The 16930-nt window shown below is 36.5% G+C and overlaps 3 protein-coding genes across 3 annotated transcripts; all 3 read left to right on the forward strand.

Annotated features, from left to right (window-relative positions):
- Positions 1-10985: 10985 nt before the first annotated feature.
- LOC111376651 (WRKY transcription factor 6-like) lies at positions 10986-13133 on the forward strand. Its single transcript, XM_022999622.1, has 5 exons — positions 10986-11250; positions 11381-11458; positions 11562-11876; positions 12041-12154; positions 12276-13133. Exons 1-5 carry the CDS (start codon positions 11056-11058, stop codon positions 12873-12875), a joined length of 1302 nt encoding a protein of 433 aa, XP_022855390.1. The 5' UTR covers positions 10986-11055; the 3' UTR covers positions 12876-13133.
- A 94-nt stretch (positions 13134-13227) lies between these two features.
- LOC111376652 (protein FAR1-RELATED SEQUENCE 5-like) lies at positions 13228-15502 on the forward strand. The gene is made up of 2 exons (XM_022999624.1): positions 13228-13893; positions 14812-15502. The coding sequence occupies exon 2, from the start codon at positions 14824-14826 to the stop codon at positions 15421-15423; it is 600 nt and encodes a 199-aa protein (XP_022855392.1). The 5' UTR covers positions 13228-13893; positions 14812-14823; the 3' UTR covers positions 15424-15502.
- Positions 15475-16825, forward strand: LOC111376656 (protein FAR1-RELATED SEQUENCE 5-like). The gene is made up of 3 exons (XM_022999627.1): positions 15475-15846; positions 15953-16537; positions 16667-16825. Exons 1-3 carry the CDS (start codon positions 15475-15477, stop codon positions 16823-16825), a joined length of 1116 nt encoding a protein of 371 aa, XP_022855395.1.
- The last annotated feature ends 105 nt before the right edge of the window (positions 16826-16930 follow it).

A 16930-nucleotide genomic window follows, 5' to 3' on the forward strand; every position in this document is an offset into this window, starting at 1 on the left:
TTCAGTTGATTTTGAATTCATTGATTCTAAAAGTTCATCCATTTGGTTGTAATGCTCAACATCTTCCATGCAAAAACCATCCAAGTTCGGAGAAGCCTTCAACCAATTTTGAGTGCATACTAAGACCTCAACCATTCTAGGACTTAAGGAACTACGGAAAGGATCAAGTATCCTTCCTCTAGTACTAAATGCACTTTCTGAACCAACAGTTGAAACTTGAATTGCCAACACTTCTTTGGCCAAATTGGACAAGACGCCATACTTATTTTCGTTCACCTTCCACCAATCTAGAACTTCAAAATCCTTATTCTCTATGCTTTCACGAGCATCTAATAAGTATCGTTCAACATCATTTTTTTTATCTCATCCTTATCCTTAATTGCTTGTTTTTCCATAAATCTAGAAAGACGAGCATCACTTACAGAAGAAGAAGATCCTTCATAAGTATTGATTGAACTTGAAGACTCTTCAGTTGATGCTTGACTACTTCCATGAATGCCTTCGTGACTTACATATCACTCATAAATATCCATCAAATTGGCTTTCAAAGATTTCATAATATTACTAACAACTTCTCCATCCATATATAGATCATTCAAACAATATTCAACATAATCCATTTTGTATTTTGGATCAAGGATAGTAGTAAAAAGCAACAATTGATTCACATTTTCCATTTTACCCCAATACTTATCAAACTTCTTCTTCATATTAGTCGCCATTTCACACAACAAGTAATTTTCCCTTAATTTCCATTCAAATTTCATGAAGATAAGTACAAGCACTAACTTCCAATGAAGCACTAAACTTCAAAGTCACATTGAAGAAATTTTCAAGAAATTTAACAAAAACAGATGTGCTTTCCCAATCTAAATTTGACGGAGGTCCACCCTTCCTTCTACCATTATCATTATCTCGAAAGTAATGCAAATACTAAGCATCCTCTTCTTCTAACCTATCGAAAGCTTTTTCAAAATTTAATGCCATTTCCAACATCAAATAGGTAGAATTCCACCTAGTTGGAACATCCAAAAACACAATAGACTTGCGATCAATCTTCTCTTTCCTTGCACACTCCTTCAATTTTTCATACCTAGAGGGAGAATATTTCACATATTTGATTGCATTGCGAATATTCACAATGGAGTCATGTGCTTTCCTCAAGCCTTCAACAAAAATCAAATTGATGATGTGCGCACAACATCTCAAGTGCAAATACCTCTCATCTAGAACCCATCCATCACTACCACAGGAAACTACCTTTCACCTAAGATAAGAAATGGCTGTGTCATTGGAGCTTGATTATCAACAGTTATTACAAAAATTTTCTATATCCCCCGATCATACAAGCAAGACTCAATCATTTTTCCAATTGTTTCTCACTTATGATTTAGAACAACATAAAAACTCAAAATATGTTTATTAAGCGTCCAATCAAGATCAACGTAGTGTGCTGTAAGAGACATGTAATTAATATTCCGAATAGAAGTCCAAGTATCAGTTGTAAGTGAAACCCTTTGACGGTTAAAAGAAAATGCATCTCTCAATTTCAATTTTTCATCTAAATACAACTGATAAATATCTCTAACAAGAGTCCTACGAGATGGAGCCTGAAATTGAGGACATGCTACACTACAAAAGAGCCTAAAACCACGAGCTTCAACAAACTTAAAAGGTAATTCATCCAAAACTATCATTTTAGCACATGCAACTCTACACTCTTCCTTGGTTTGACCAACAACAATAAGATTGCTCCCTCCACCCTCTTTCTTGTTCTCAAATGATAAGGTTTTTTGCTTCTTATCCACTAATCTACCTGGATACTTCTTACAATGATTTGTCAAATGATTACTCAATGTACTAGTACCACACTTCTTAGTACCACAAGCATAATCTACTCCACAATAATTACATTTACACTTAACATCTGAATCATCCCTTGAGCCCAATAGAGTGAAGTGATCCCAAACATAAGAAGTTAATCTATTAGGTTTTCGTTTACCCAATGTTGATGGTGCACGTGGAGGAAGACCAGATTGCAAATACACTTGCACCTAACATCTGGATCATCCCTTGAGCCTAATAGAGTGAAGTGATCCCAAACATAAGAAGCTAATCTATTAGGTTTTTGTTTACCCAATGTTGATGGTGCACGTGGAGGAAGACCAGATTGCAAATACACTTGCACCTAACATCTGGATCATCCCTTGAGCCTAATAGAGTGAAGTGATCCCAAACATAAGAAGCTAATCTATTAGGTTTTTGTTTACCCAATGTTGATGGTGCACGTGGAGGAAGACCAGATTGCAAATTTATGTCATTTGATTGAGCTTGTTAGCCACGTTCTTCACATGCATCCGTATCTACCAACATATTCCACAAAAATTATGAATACACCAAATACATCTATTAAATTACAATTACTAAAGCACTACAAGGAAGGAAGAATATTGCACCTGAGTCCATTACTTAAGGACAATGCAAGTCATTCCGACTCCAAATTCCAAAAGATCCATAATTACAGAAATTAAAGAAGGTCCAGTTGCTTCTGTAAAATGTTGTAAGAAAGAAGCAATTCCAATTTTACTTAATATACTATTCAAAAAAGAAAGGATATATACAATCTTCTTGATGGATTCAAGAGTTTTAGTTAAAGTTAACAAAGATAAGCAGAGTATATAAAGACAACGCAACACCAATGAACAATCTTGCCTGTTTGATCCGAAATATATAAAATTATAAAAGAAAAACTTTTATAGACAAATCATTACACTGAGATAAAGCCCAGAAGCCACAAAAGTCTAGTAAATACACTCCATCTTTACGGGTGAAAGTCCAGTAATAAAGTTTGGTTTGCCCGTAAATAAAATACATATAAAGTTGGGGTAAGGATAATGTGTAGCCATCTTTACAGGTGAAAGTAAGATTGTGCATCTTTCTTATGGAAAGTTTAATGTTAAACTAGATAGAAATATGTAAAAATGATGAAAGGCAATTGGAATTTACGGCGGGATTGATAATTTTTTATTTTATATATTGGGATGAATTTTTCAAAAGCACTAAAGATCATTTTCATTGGACGTACCTTCATCAATTGCCAATTTGAGAGCAATTTTGCGTTTTGAAGACTCTTTGGATTCCTTTTTGCTTTTCCTTGTCTTTTATTTGATTTCGGCATTGTTGATTTCATAGGTCATTAGTGTCCCATATAGTTCTTCCAATGGATATGTATTGATATTCTTGGTGTTTTCTATCAACATTCTCAATGAGCTCCAATCTACCGATAATGACCTCATTTTACTTACAAGTTTAATGTTAGTAAATTTGCGATCAAAACATTTGAGACCATTTACAATATCGGTAAAGCGAGTAATCATATCAATAATAGGTTCATTTTGTTTCATGAAGAAATTTTCAAATTCCTTAACTAAGAGATTAATCTTTGTTTCTTTGACTTTACTAGTGCCAACATGAGTGACTTCTAATACATGCCAAATATCATATGTGGAGTCACATATACTAATGCGATTGAATTCATTTTTGTCAAATGCACAATAAAGAAGATTCTTAGGTTTTATTTTTAAGGATAATTTTCTTTTATCTTCTTCATTATATTCTTCCATAGGTTTGGGAATGACTTGATCGGGTTGGCCATCTACCTTAATAGTTTTAGTAGGTTTATAAGGCCCATATTCAATCACTTCCCAAATGTTGTAATCTATAGATTGAATGTAAATCATCATTCTAGCCTTCCAATAATCATAGTGTGTTCTATCAAAGAAGGGAGGTTGGTTGGTAGAATGTCCTCAAGAAATTGAAATATCTGGTTAGCCATTACTCTAGATTGTGAAGTCTAAGAAAGTGAGTACCAAGCTCTGATACCAAGTGTTACCCATTTCAAACCTAAGAACAAAGATTTCAAATTTCAAAAATCAGATATTTATTAAAATTTATTTATGATTTAATTAATTAAATATATTAAGGTTATGGATCTATATAATTTGATCACAGATTCATAATTTAATTAGTCATATATTATTTTTCGATCACAAATCAGAATTTTTAATGTCAAAATTATTTTGCGGTAACAATTCAAAACTTTCGTAGTCCACAAATTTGTTCGTTGATCACAGATAAAAAATTTATATGTCGCAATTTATTTATAGGTCACAGATCATAAATATTATAGGTCACAACTTATTAAATAATTATAAATTATTAATTTTTTAGGTCTCACATTATTTTTTTGTCACAATTTATCTTTCTTATTGATCACATTGATCACAGATTAACCAATTTAATAGTCACAATTAACGAATTAATCCGTGACTATCACCAAACAACCACATCCTCCAACATCATCAATGCCACTGTTGCCATCGGAACTACCACCATACACTGCCACACTACGAAAACACCACCGCCAGACTGCCACTATCGGAACCACCGCCACACACTGCCACACCACGAAAACACCACCGCCAGATTCGCCACACATTGCTGCCACACCACACACATCCTACCTTACCACCACACGCTGCCACACCACACACACATCCTACCGTACCACCACACGCTGCCACACCATGAAAACACCATCGCCAAACCCACCACACCACATCCAACATCGCTAGATCCGTCATCCCCATACCACCGCCACACTATGCCACGCCGTGCACACACCTCTACAACAACACCGCCACATACCACCATGCCATTGGAAAATTTGGATAAGATAATCAAATCTCTTTTCATTTCACCGCCACATACCGTCACCGCTCACATTTCTACTCTCTTATTCTTCTTCTTCACATTAACCACTTCAATTTTGGTATCAGCTACAGATAAACCCACTTCAACTGACCCAACCCCATGGCCCCTTCAGTTCCACTCCATCCTCTTCGCAAACTACAGCGTCTCATTCGGCCTAATCAACCTTTGGTACGATTGGCCCAACGGTCGAAACTTCAAATTATCCAAGACCAATTGGGAAAGCTCCTATATGATGCCGAGTGGAACAATAGTACTGCCACACCACGAAAACACTATCGCCAGATCCGCCACCACTACACAACCACCACCACCACATCTACCTGCGTTTTTCTTCAGGGAATAGAGAGGGAATGAGGCAAGAGAGAAATGTAGAGAGAGAGAGTATTGAGAATTAATTAGGGTTTGTAAATGTAATGGAATATATATATTTATTAAAATTATTTATTTTTAAAAAAATATTAATTAAAATAAAATATCTGATTTTTGAAAGATTAAACTACTTATCTTATTTTAGAATTGTGAATTTTTAAAGTAGGGAATTGTGTAATTTCCTCTTTAATTTTTAAGAAAATCTGGTATTTCTCTCATCCATAATAAAATAGGCGACGTAGTGGCTACTTTTCATGCTACCATGTGTTGACGCTCTATATCGCTGCATCCTATATTTTTGTTCCGTCAATGTAATGGAGATTGAATGCAAAAAAGAGACATACATTTTTTTTTCTAGTGAGATTATAAGTAAATACTCTTGCATTCATTGCTGATGTACTATTCATTCTAGTTCTTATCGCTTTTCAACTGATTATTTGTGCCTCCTTGCATCTACATTGAGTGTTTACCAAAGCCACCATATTCTCCCACCATTAACTACGGATGTAAATTTGGGTTTGAGACAGCCCCAAATGAACTTAGAATGCCCAAAAAGACTTAGGGTGGTTTATGCAACGTTCAATTTGACCAAAATTGCTACATTGGGAAGTGTGCACGAAATATCCAAAAATTGCTCTAAGCTTGGGCCCTAACTTACACCACATGCCTAACCATAATATTACCCATCAAATTCTGACGACCACTTTAAAAGCCCACTTCGCTTTCGACATCGGATGCATCGTGCATGAACAAATCAAAAAATTGAAAGCCACACAAAGAAATGAGGCATTATTCCCTCCACAATCTACCATTCGTTGTGCGTGTCTGACCATCAAAAAGAGGATGAACTTTCGCTTCAACCTATTAAAATGTAGATTTTTTGGACATCAAATGTGTTTCGAGCCAACCCAGAGGTATCACAAGGGCTGCCTCTCGAGTAGGCACCACAACTCAATAGCTTCATCCATTTAATTTAGGTCCATTTCTACCATCTTTGTTGTCATATGAGGCCTGCTCATTGCTCAATCGGGCTCGAATGACCTATGCCAATGCAGTTTCTTCGTCAGCAAAAAGGAATTCATGGAAGACATCTGCTACAATTTTAAAGGCTTTAGTAGATCTCGCAGATACTGGGTTAAGAAGTAAAGAACCATTTACTCATTTGGGAGAGCTAGCCATTGACTTGACAGTTTCAAAGGAGGCTACACTTGCTGAGCCCTAAAAATACACACTTGTAGATAAATTCTCCCACAAGCCAACTAAGATAAAGGTACTTGAGATTTTTCAGAAGTTCAGTTTCCATGGTTACTCTGAATTTGGTTTGATTGACTTGACCCACATACTTATATACCGTACACATGAGGATAATTACATTAGATTATTTCTTAAGCCTTCATGGTACATTACTGAGTGTCCAAAGAGGGTCCTTAAATGGACTTATGTCTTTTGACCTGAGCATGAGACTTCTATTACTCCTGTTAGGATTTCATTTCATTTGCTTTCGGTTCATTTTTCTGCTAAAGGAGTCCTATTTCCTCTATCTAGAGCTATGGAGATACTCTTGAGGATTGATTAAGCAACTTCTGATTTGAAACGATCTAGAGAGGATAAGGTTTGTATTGAGGTAAACTTAGAGCATAGATTTCTTAACAAGGTATAGATTGAGTATAATGGCAACTGCAATTTTCAACAGCCCATCATTGCTTTTAATGTTGATATTTGGCCACTACTCTAATCAGTATACATTAAGAACACCTCAAACTTTCCCAATTGTTGTGCCTCCTCTTTATCAGCCGCTTCCTATCAGGACAACTACTAGTAGGGCTAATAAAGTTAAAGACAAGTTGATATTTGTTGAGTTAAGGAAGCAGTGGGTGTTGGTTTCAACAGTACCTCCTATGTTTTTCACTATTCTTATTGCAGTACCTTCCATCATAATGATTGCTCCAATAGTGATAGTTTGCCTATGCCTCTACCTCTACAAAGCCTTTCGTATTTTCTTTTTGGCTCAATTTTGACATCACCCTTTTTCCCCCTTCTTAATCTTTGTGATCATTTGATTTCCTGCAGGTGAACGAGATCGTGAACAAGTAACAAAGTGGTGTGTAGAGTGTTGAATCCACGAGAACTATGTGTTCGATCACGTTAAAGCTAACACAACCCTTAATCGAATAGCAGAATCGAGTTGTCACTAAACACTATTAAAGTTATCAACTAATTTAAAAGCAATGTGAAGAAAATTTATCAAATTCTTGAGATGTAATGCTGAAATTTAGAATCCCCCTTGCTAATCCATTTTTTAGTTCAACAATTTAAATTGACAATTTGAAATTATGATTCTTGGTCAATATTCTTATCTTATTTAAAAGCTTCTCTCTATAGCAATTAAATCTAATCTTACACACGACCTTCCTATATCTTTATGAAAAATACGAACGTTCAAGAAAGCATTAAACGAGTTAGAACTTCTATAAAAATCGTGTGAAGCGTATATCTCTATCCTCTATCGAAATTCATAATCTTTATCACTATGTGATATCGATTATATATCTCTCTCGATGATAATAAAACCCATAAACAATTCAATTATTGGCCAAGTAATTGAATAGGAAACTAAACCATAATAAACATCCAAACAATTAAACAAATTAACATCAATTTAATTATTTAAACCAAAAACTTCATAACAAGGGTTCATCATATCCTAACAATAAAAAATTTAGCCAAACATAAAGTCGAAGTTAAACACGCAAAAGTGAAAAGACATCACAAAAAATTGACGAAACGTGAATGATTTTTTCTCCAAAAGAGCCGTCTTTCTTCTAGTAATTTCTCCAGCAAACTACCGTTTTATGTGTCTTTTTCTCTGTCAATTAAGCCACCGATCACGTGTATTTTCCATTAGTAATTTTCAGCATTTTCCTCATTTGTTTGCATGTATAATCTCCCTCAAAATTTTCTCTAATTCAGCTGCCAATTGCCCTTCAATTTTTGTGTTTTTTTCCCCAGCCAGCAGCCCTAAGCGTGTATATGTTCCTTTCCTGGTTGCCTGTCTCTTTTTGTATAAGAATTCTCTCACTCTTGCCTTTTCCAAGTGTGTGTATGTATGTGTGTAACCTAAACCACCAAGTTGAGGCCCAATTTAATTGAAATTTATCTTCCAAGGCCACAGTTTATTTTAATTAATGCAAGTTAGTCATTTTCTTTATCGTTTCCTCAATTCCTTTTCATTTATAGAGTTTACCTGTAAAACATAAAATACAACAATTTACGATATGATTTCCTAAAAAGGACTATCAGATATTGCTATTTTGGGCCCCCAAATAAGTGTATAAAATACACTTATCATAATGAGCTTTGGGCATTAACTCCTCAATTTTTGAATATCGAAAGGTACCAAGTTTCAAGATACCCTAAGGACTTACTAAATCAAAAAGTCAAGCATGAGGTGTAAACTGAGTAAGTACAATGCTTATTTTCTATAAAAGAAAAGCATAATTTAAAGGGGTTAGTCCATAGCAATTAGTCATCACCAAGTTCATACTAGAAAGAAAGACTCCATACAATCTTTTTCATATGCGCGGAAGCACCACAATCTTAAATCATTTCTTTTACCGGCTAGAACACTCCAAATTATTATATACACAATTGAAGGATATTGTGAATCATGGGTTAAGAAATTAAGCACTTAAATCATCTACTCAGTCTACAAATATGAATCTTCATGTTCTTATACGATGCTAAATTTAATAATCGCGCATAAATATTATCACGACTCACATGAATAAGCAGAAAATTCAACCAAAGTACATGATTCATCCACAATCTATAAACTATTATATGCTCTCAATTATATTCATCCTAACCGACAAGGCTATCTCATTAATACAAGGATGCATACAAATAAATTTTTTTCCACACAATTCACATGAAATCAAATCATATCACACAAGCACACAAACACAAAATATTAAATAAATGACAACAACAATTAACAATTGATGATTCACCTCCAAAAATGAAACATGCATTATCCCCAATATTAAAATAAATACAAGTAAGGGGTTAGGACTTTCCTAAACACGTCAGTTAGTATCATTGCCATTGCCCTGGGGAGGTAGATAAGTGTTGACTTTCTAACCACGTTGTTTCACTAAAACTTAAGAATCTTTCTACAAACAACACAATGAGAATGTTACGACAATAAAATAAACAATCCTAAAACTAAGTAATAAGGAAGGGATATAAGTTGTCTTTCAAGAAGTGCTTCTTTAAAGTCATTGGCTTGAATTTTTGCCATGATTTATTGTGACAGCTCGAATAAAATGTCTATTTTCTTTATTAAAGTATTAAATTTTATATGAAAAATACATAATTAAATTTATGGGAAGAAAAAGGGACATTGTGGGAACTAACATCTCGTATGTAGGAATTTAACACTAGATCCACGTGAATTCTATTTCAAATAAAGGTCTTCAAAAACCTTTTGAATTCTACAAAAGTCAATAAAAATTTTAAAATGAAAATCCATAGAAATCTACGAAAAACTTCCACTAATTCCATACAAATCTATAAAAAATCTAAGAAATTCACAAAAGTCATCACTTAAAAAAAGTCTATCAAGGTTTTCAAAAATTTCAATTGAATACACCCCCTTAAATTCATTAGAAATTCAACCATTTGAATTTTAGTTATGAAAGCAAGAAATGTAAAAGTGTTTTGCTAATTGCCTTAGCTGTTAGAATTTTCTTGTGCACCAACGATTCAAATAAGAATTGTACAATGTTTATCCTTCAAAAAATGTAGATTATATTTTTCTATCGCAAATTAAATTACACTATAAAATATTAAGAAAATGTATTGTACAACCCCAGTCTCGACCTTTGGCACTTGGGTTTCTCAACCCTGTGGTCATCACACGCTTCCTTCACGGCCCAACCTTTATCCTTCATCAATCACATAGGCACATACTTAGACCCTGACAAAGCTTTTTTGAAATTATAAATTGATCAAACTTCATTATTAACTACACATTTCATTGTCTTCAATTTTTTAATCTTGCATTTGATATGACTCACCAACTTATAATCTCAAAATACTTTATCAAACTGAAGCTTAGTCCAAGAACTAGCCCGGGAAAATGAAGAGACACGCTCCGACAACTTTGTTTAAGCTATATGGAATCATTATATAAGATTGAGAAGTATTATTATTCCTAGAAGAATCTAGTTGGGTGTACAGAATCCTAGCTCACAGATCTCTTACAGAAGTCTCACACATGGGTGGGGTCGAAATTTTTTTGTCATTTTTTATTACATCGATCCCGCAATGAAGTCGACCCTTTGTGAGACTTTTGATTTTCTTCCGTCAGAACAATTTTGTACAAAGAATTAGAACTTATTTATACCGACGGTAAAGTATCATCACTAGTCAAGTATCGGAGCCTGTAAGGAAGTGACGCGGTCTCCAGTTGACCAATCTACTCGCTTTAACCTCTTCCTCTACGCGAACAAAAAAGTGAGTATTTACTACGCGCCACCAAGCTTTCACACTGTTGCCGAGTCGTCAGCCACCTACAAAAGATAGGCCGTCAAATCCGTTGACTTTCTGCTGTTCATTTTCATCGCGTGGAACCCGCCGCATATATCGGGGGCCGGTGGATTCATCTCCCTCTGTGTTTTTCTATTACGAACGAGTCAAACTCGGTCTCGACGAAGAGATCTCTCTCTCCCCCCGTCCCTCGCTATATAATTCTAAACTGTGGGCTCCACTGCCACATGGCAACAAAAACTGACGCACAACCTTACGTCACTATATATATATGTATATTAACTGTTGACATTGCCTTCTTTTAAGAATTCAAATCACTATTAGTTTGCATGCTTGATATTTTCTTTCTTTGTTTCTTGATTGATGGACAATAAATGCGGTCTTACCGTCGAAAATTCTGATCGAGTCGGGTTTTTCAGATTGGATTTAAGTCCAAGATTGAATCATCAAACTAAGGATATTATGTTTCCTGTGAATCCGTCGCCGGTTGACGAGAAACCAATCGCTTTAGGTGCAGTAGACTTCTTTTCAGATAAGAAGAAGCCTATTGCTGATCATGTACGTAGTCTTTTCATTAACTTATGTACTTTGTAGTGAAAACGTTGAACAGTAACAAATAGAAGTTAAAATCTCGAGTTGTGCTATGCAAACACGTTGGATTTATGTTTATCTTTTTTCTTTAATATAGACTGGCTTGCAACTTGTTACTGCGGTTGAAGACAGGATTTCATCGGATCATGTGGAGGATAAGCCAGCCAAGAATGAAGTAAGGAGATAATAAGAGTGAAATTGTTGAATATATTTTTATATAATTAGTCTTACAAGCTTTGATTTCTTATTTGGTTCTCTTTGCATATTTCTGGATTTAGTTGTCACAATTGCAAGTAGAGATTCAACGAATGAATTCCGATAATCAGAAATTAAGAGGGATGCTTACTCAGGTCAACAACAATTACAATTCACTACATTTGCAGTTTGTAGAATTTATGCAGCAACAAGAAAATTCAAAATCAGATAGATCAGAAAAGGAATTGTCAAGGACTAAAAGGATTGGAAGGGAAGAGAGCCCGGAATCGCATGGCTTAGCTTCTAAAAAGGTTCCAAAATTGAATCCCTATCAAACCCCCGAGGCTACTATGAGGAAAGCTCGGGTTTCAATTCGAGCGATATCAGAAGCTCCGATGGTAATCACTTATTCTTTTCAAGAATAAGCACTAAATCTGATCGCCTATTGTATATTTTACTAATAATAAGTAAAATGAAGTTACAAAAAGTAGTCGATCCTAATTTTATTGGTCATCGTCATATGTTGTTATCTGGAGCTAAATCTATATGCGATTGATTATAGATATCCGATGGATGCCAATGGAGAAAATATGGACAAAAAATGGCAAAAGGAAATCCATGTCCACGAGCTTATTACCGTTGCACTATGGCGGTTGGTTGTCCCGTACGCAAACAAGTATGTTCATTTTCATTATTATTTTCATGCTCGTTGAACTTTCAGACGGATGTAATCTTTTTTGGGTTCTGAAACCTTGTTGAGAACTTCTATCTTAGCGCTCGATGTTAACCTATTACAGGTACAAAGATGTGCCGAAGACAAAACAATCTTGATTACTAGCTATGAAGGTACACATAGTCATCCACTGCCTCAGGCCGCCATGGCTATGGCGTCCACCACCTCTGCCGCCGCCAATATGCTCCTTTGCGGCTCCACCACGGGTGCTGATGGATTGTTGAATACAACTTTTCCGGCGAGAACTATTCTTCCTTATTCGTCTAACATTGCTACAATTTCAGCCTCTGCACCAATTCCTACCGTCACATTAGACCTCACACAACCTCCAAATTCATTACAACAGTTCCAAAGAACTTCACCTGCCCAATTCCAAGTCCCTTCGCCACTGCCAACTCCACCAATTGCTCAAGTTTTCGGGTCGAAATTTTCAGGGCTCCAGATGTCTCAGGATATCGAAACTGCCTTGCCAAGCCAGGCCGAACTCCACAAGTCTTTTACCAACACGCTTAGTGCTGCCGCAGCAGCCATTACAGCTGATCCTAATTTCACCGCCGCCCTGGCCGCCGCAATCACCTCCATCATCGGTGGCACACATCCGAACATCAGTGACAACACAACCAACGACAATTCCAACGTTAATGCAAGTAGCAGTATTCAATAATTAAAGCAGCACTTTACATTTTTTATTTTTACAAACTTACATCAATTTTCTTGTTTTTTTTTTCACACGTGTTCCGATTGGATAAAGTTACTTTAATAGAAAGCTTGACATAATTTGCATGTAGAAGAAAGTGATTAAATGAAAAAGTTGATTATGTCTAAAATTGTTCAATGATAAAATATTATGTGATATTATGTCAAACTTTATATTCCTGTAACATAATTTGTTTCAATTATTGTTAACAACCTTTTGCTTTTATGTATTAATTACCTAGATAGATAAAATTACGTTCTTTCTTCCAATGATTTTGTATATCCATATGATGTGCCTAGCATTCATATTAATTTGTATAAAATATTTGTAACATAATTGTACGTTTGACTTTGGGGATCGCAATCGTATCGTACTACATCCACCGTACAACTATGTTTACTAGCAGGCAACGACACCGTGATTCCACATGGTTAATGCGAAGAAAAAAGCCATATGGCTAGGTTTGGCCACATGGGGTAAAACAGGGGCGCCACATGGACAAGAAGCAGGCCTGTAATGTGAACTCATCAAGAAATAGTCTAATCACTCTGGAAAATGCTGGGCTAACAGATTGGTTTTGACAGAAGTTTTACAGAAAATTTGAAAAATCTGAGGTGGATGGACAAAAGCTGAGCTGGAAGTTCTAAAAAATAAAATAAGTGCTGCCCAAAATGGAAGACCCACAAAGCGGCAAAAAGCGGGAAAACCACGTCCCTTTCCCCCCAATTTTCCCATTCTCGTTCCATTCCGTCTCCGTCCATTTTGTCAGTTTCATTCCCATTCCATTCCCTCTTTGTCGACGGCAAGATAACTGGGCACGCACCTTCGGCCGAAAGCCTTCATCATTTTCCCCAATTTTTCCGTTTCCATTCCCGTGTTCGGCATTTTCCCCACGTCCTCTACGTTGACACAACAGAATCGGGGCTACACCTGAAGGCTTCCCGTGTTCAGCATGATGTACCACAGATTCTGAGACATTTTCCCATGATATGTTCGGCATGCTACCCAATTATTTTTTCATCGTAGTAATGATCCGTAATCGAAAACCCAGAACACCATTTTTATGCTCTGGTATGAAAATCTGCACGAAATCCAAAAACCCATAAAATATTATTCGCCGTTGAAACATTCAAATAACAGATAGATAATGGGTGTTGAATAATAAAAAATACAGAAAAATATTTTTAGTGTCTATACCAAATCTGTAATTCAAAACTGCATCTTGAGGCTGATAGATACATATTGGAGATGGAGCGCTATTCAACCTGCCACTTGACTGTGGTTGGAAAGTACAGCTTGAGAAAATTTAAATAGGTAAATAGTTTAGATATATAAAGAGGAAATTGTCTAGAAGGATGAGTTGGAGATGAAAAATGGAAAAAGGCCCCATTTCTTATTTCATGCAATAAGGCATCTTCTTTTCGCTCAAGAGCAGCTTTCAAGTAAACTTAGGAGACGAGGGTAGGGTTGAGGAAGAGGATAAAGAAAAACAAGCCCCTTTCTACCAAAGTAAATTAGACAATTAAGGTAGGAAGAACGTATTTTAAATGAAATATTTCGTAGGTAGGCACTTTTTGATTGACCATGAAAATAGGAATTTGCGTGCGAAAATAGGGTCCCAACCACTTTATGGTATTTACTAATACATTTTATGATCATCCTCTGGAAACCTGGCTGATCTTATTTATTCTCGATCAAGTTGTGATAGTCCACACATAAACAAGCAAGCAAACATGCAAATTGAAGGAAAAATATAAGGTAAATGGAATGCAAGTATACTTTTTTTTTCTTACTGACAAACATTTGGGATGCTTATTCACAAACATTGATAGAAAATCACATATTTTTGGTACACACATACTAGAGTTTATGTGATGACCTACATTACATCTTATTTTCTTACAGCATAGGAAGTATGGAACACGGGACTGATGAACTTGTTTCGGCACTAGATAATGACAGTGTTGCAGAGAATGCCATCAGGGTGGAAGAAGAAACATTGGGACACAATGGGCCGATCTTGCCGAAGGTGGGTATGATGTTCAATGACGAGAAACAATTGGTTGACTTCTATAAGAGATATGCTTATGATGTCGGTTTTCCAGTCCGAAGAAGAAACTCGAAGAAGGGGGATGATGAATTGTTGAAATATGTGACCTTGACATATAGTCGTGAAGGTCAGAGAACGACTAATGCAAGTGGCTCTTTAAATCCACAACCAATCAGTCAGACGAATTGTAAAGCAAGGATCTCTAGTTCTTCATATAGTCATGGCATGTGGAGAATTAATACAGTCCACCTTGAGCATAATCATAGAACTAGCTCTTCCAAGTCTAGGTTGTATCGCTGCAATAGAGAGTTGAGTGCAAATGTGAAACGAAAACTTGAAGTGAATGACTTCGCAGGAATTCCGTTGTACAAAAGTTTCAACTCAGCGATTGTTGAAGCAGGGGGATATGAGAACATGACGTGTGTGGAAAGGGACTGTCGCAATTATATTGAGCAGGTGAGATGATTACGACTAGGGGAGGGAGATGCGGCCGCAATACAGTGTTATTTTTCAAAAATGCAAGTACAATGCTCGGGTTTTTACTTCAGTATTGATGTGGACGATGAGTCTCGCCTGAAAAATGTGTTTTGGTTCGATAATAGGTGTAGACAAGCTTACATGGAGTTTGGTGACGTAGTCACATTTGACACCACTTATCTAACAAATAAGTATGACATGCCGTTCGTGCCCTTCGTTGGTGTGAATCATCACGGTCAATCAATATTGTTCGGTTGTGGGTTGTTATCAAACGAGGACACAGATACCTTTGTCTGGCTATTTAGGACGTGGCTTCAGTGTATGCATGGTAGAGCCCCCTGTGGAATAATTACTGATCAAGATAGGACTATGCAAAATGCTATTGAGATCGTGTTCCCAGATACCAGACAGGTGGTGTCTATGGCACATTTTGAAAAAATTGCCGGAGAAGTTCGGATACCATGTAAATAAGGCTGCAATATTTTTGATGATACATCAGTTGGTATATGATTCATAGAATATAGAAGAATTTGAATCAACGTGGAAACAGATGATCGAGAAATATGACTTGATGGATAACGAATGGTTGTCGGGGTTGTATGTTAATAGAACTCGTTGGGTTCCCTACTTTTTGAAAACCACGTTTTGGGTAGGGATGTCCACAACTCAACACAGCGAGAGTATGAATGCATTCTTCGATGGTTATGTCCATTCCAAGACCTCGCTGAAGCAATTTGTAGAACTATACGAACGAGCGCTCAGGGATAAGGTTGAAAAGGAGTTTCAGGCGAATTTTAGGTCATACTCACAAACTATACCGTGTGCAACAAACTACGAAATCGAAAAGCATTTTCAGTCGGTTTATACCATTTCTAAGTTCAGGGAAGTCCACAATGAATTCAAGGGTAAGGTATACTATGATCTCATATCTACTTCTGAGGGACCTCATGAGACCACGTATGCGGTGTGTGAGGATGTCCTTTACGGTGAGCAGAGGAAGAAGAAAATGTTCTCTGTCTCATTCCAAAAAGAGACAGCTGACTTCATATGCAGTTGTCATTTCTTTGAGTTCCGAGATATTGTTTGCAAACATGCGATCGCGGTATTGATTCGTAATGACGTCACGCAGTTGCCCGAGCATTATACACTGCGGCGGTAGAGGAGGGACGTCAGCAGGTGTTACACAAGGGTTGCAGTGAATTATGATGGTTTGGTCAGTTCCCCTGGACAGTTGAGGTACGATAGTATGTGCAAAGCTTTTGCAGAGGTAGCTGACCTTGTTGCAGAGGACGAGGGCCGGGCACGTGCGATATTAGACTGGATAAAATTGCAAGCAAAAGAGCTTATGACAAGAAATTCCTGTGATGCAAGGAATAGCGTGATGCAATAGACTGTACAGTTATCCTTTCAGTGTGTGCCATCCCAAATTACTACGAATGACGTCATACTAGACCCGAACATTGCAAAGAGGAAGGGGGCACCCCGAAGACTTCGA

Source organism: Olea europaea, unplaced genomic scaffold (assembly GCF_002742605.1).
Source record: "Olea europaea var. sylvestris unplaced genomic scaffold, O_europaea_v1 scaffold1542, whole genome shotgun sequence".
Taxonomy (NCBI): Eukaryota; Viridiplantae; Streptophyta; class Magnoliopsida; order Lamiales; family Oleaceae; genus Olea; species Olea europaea.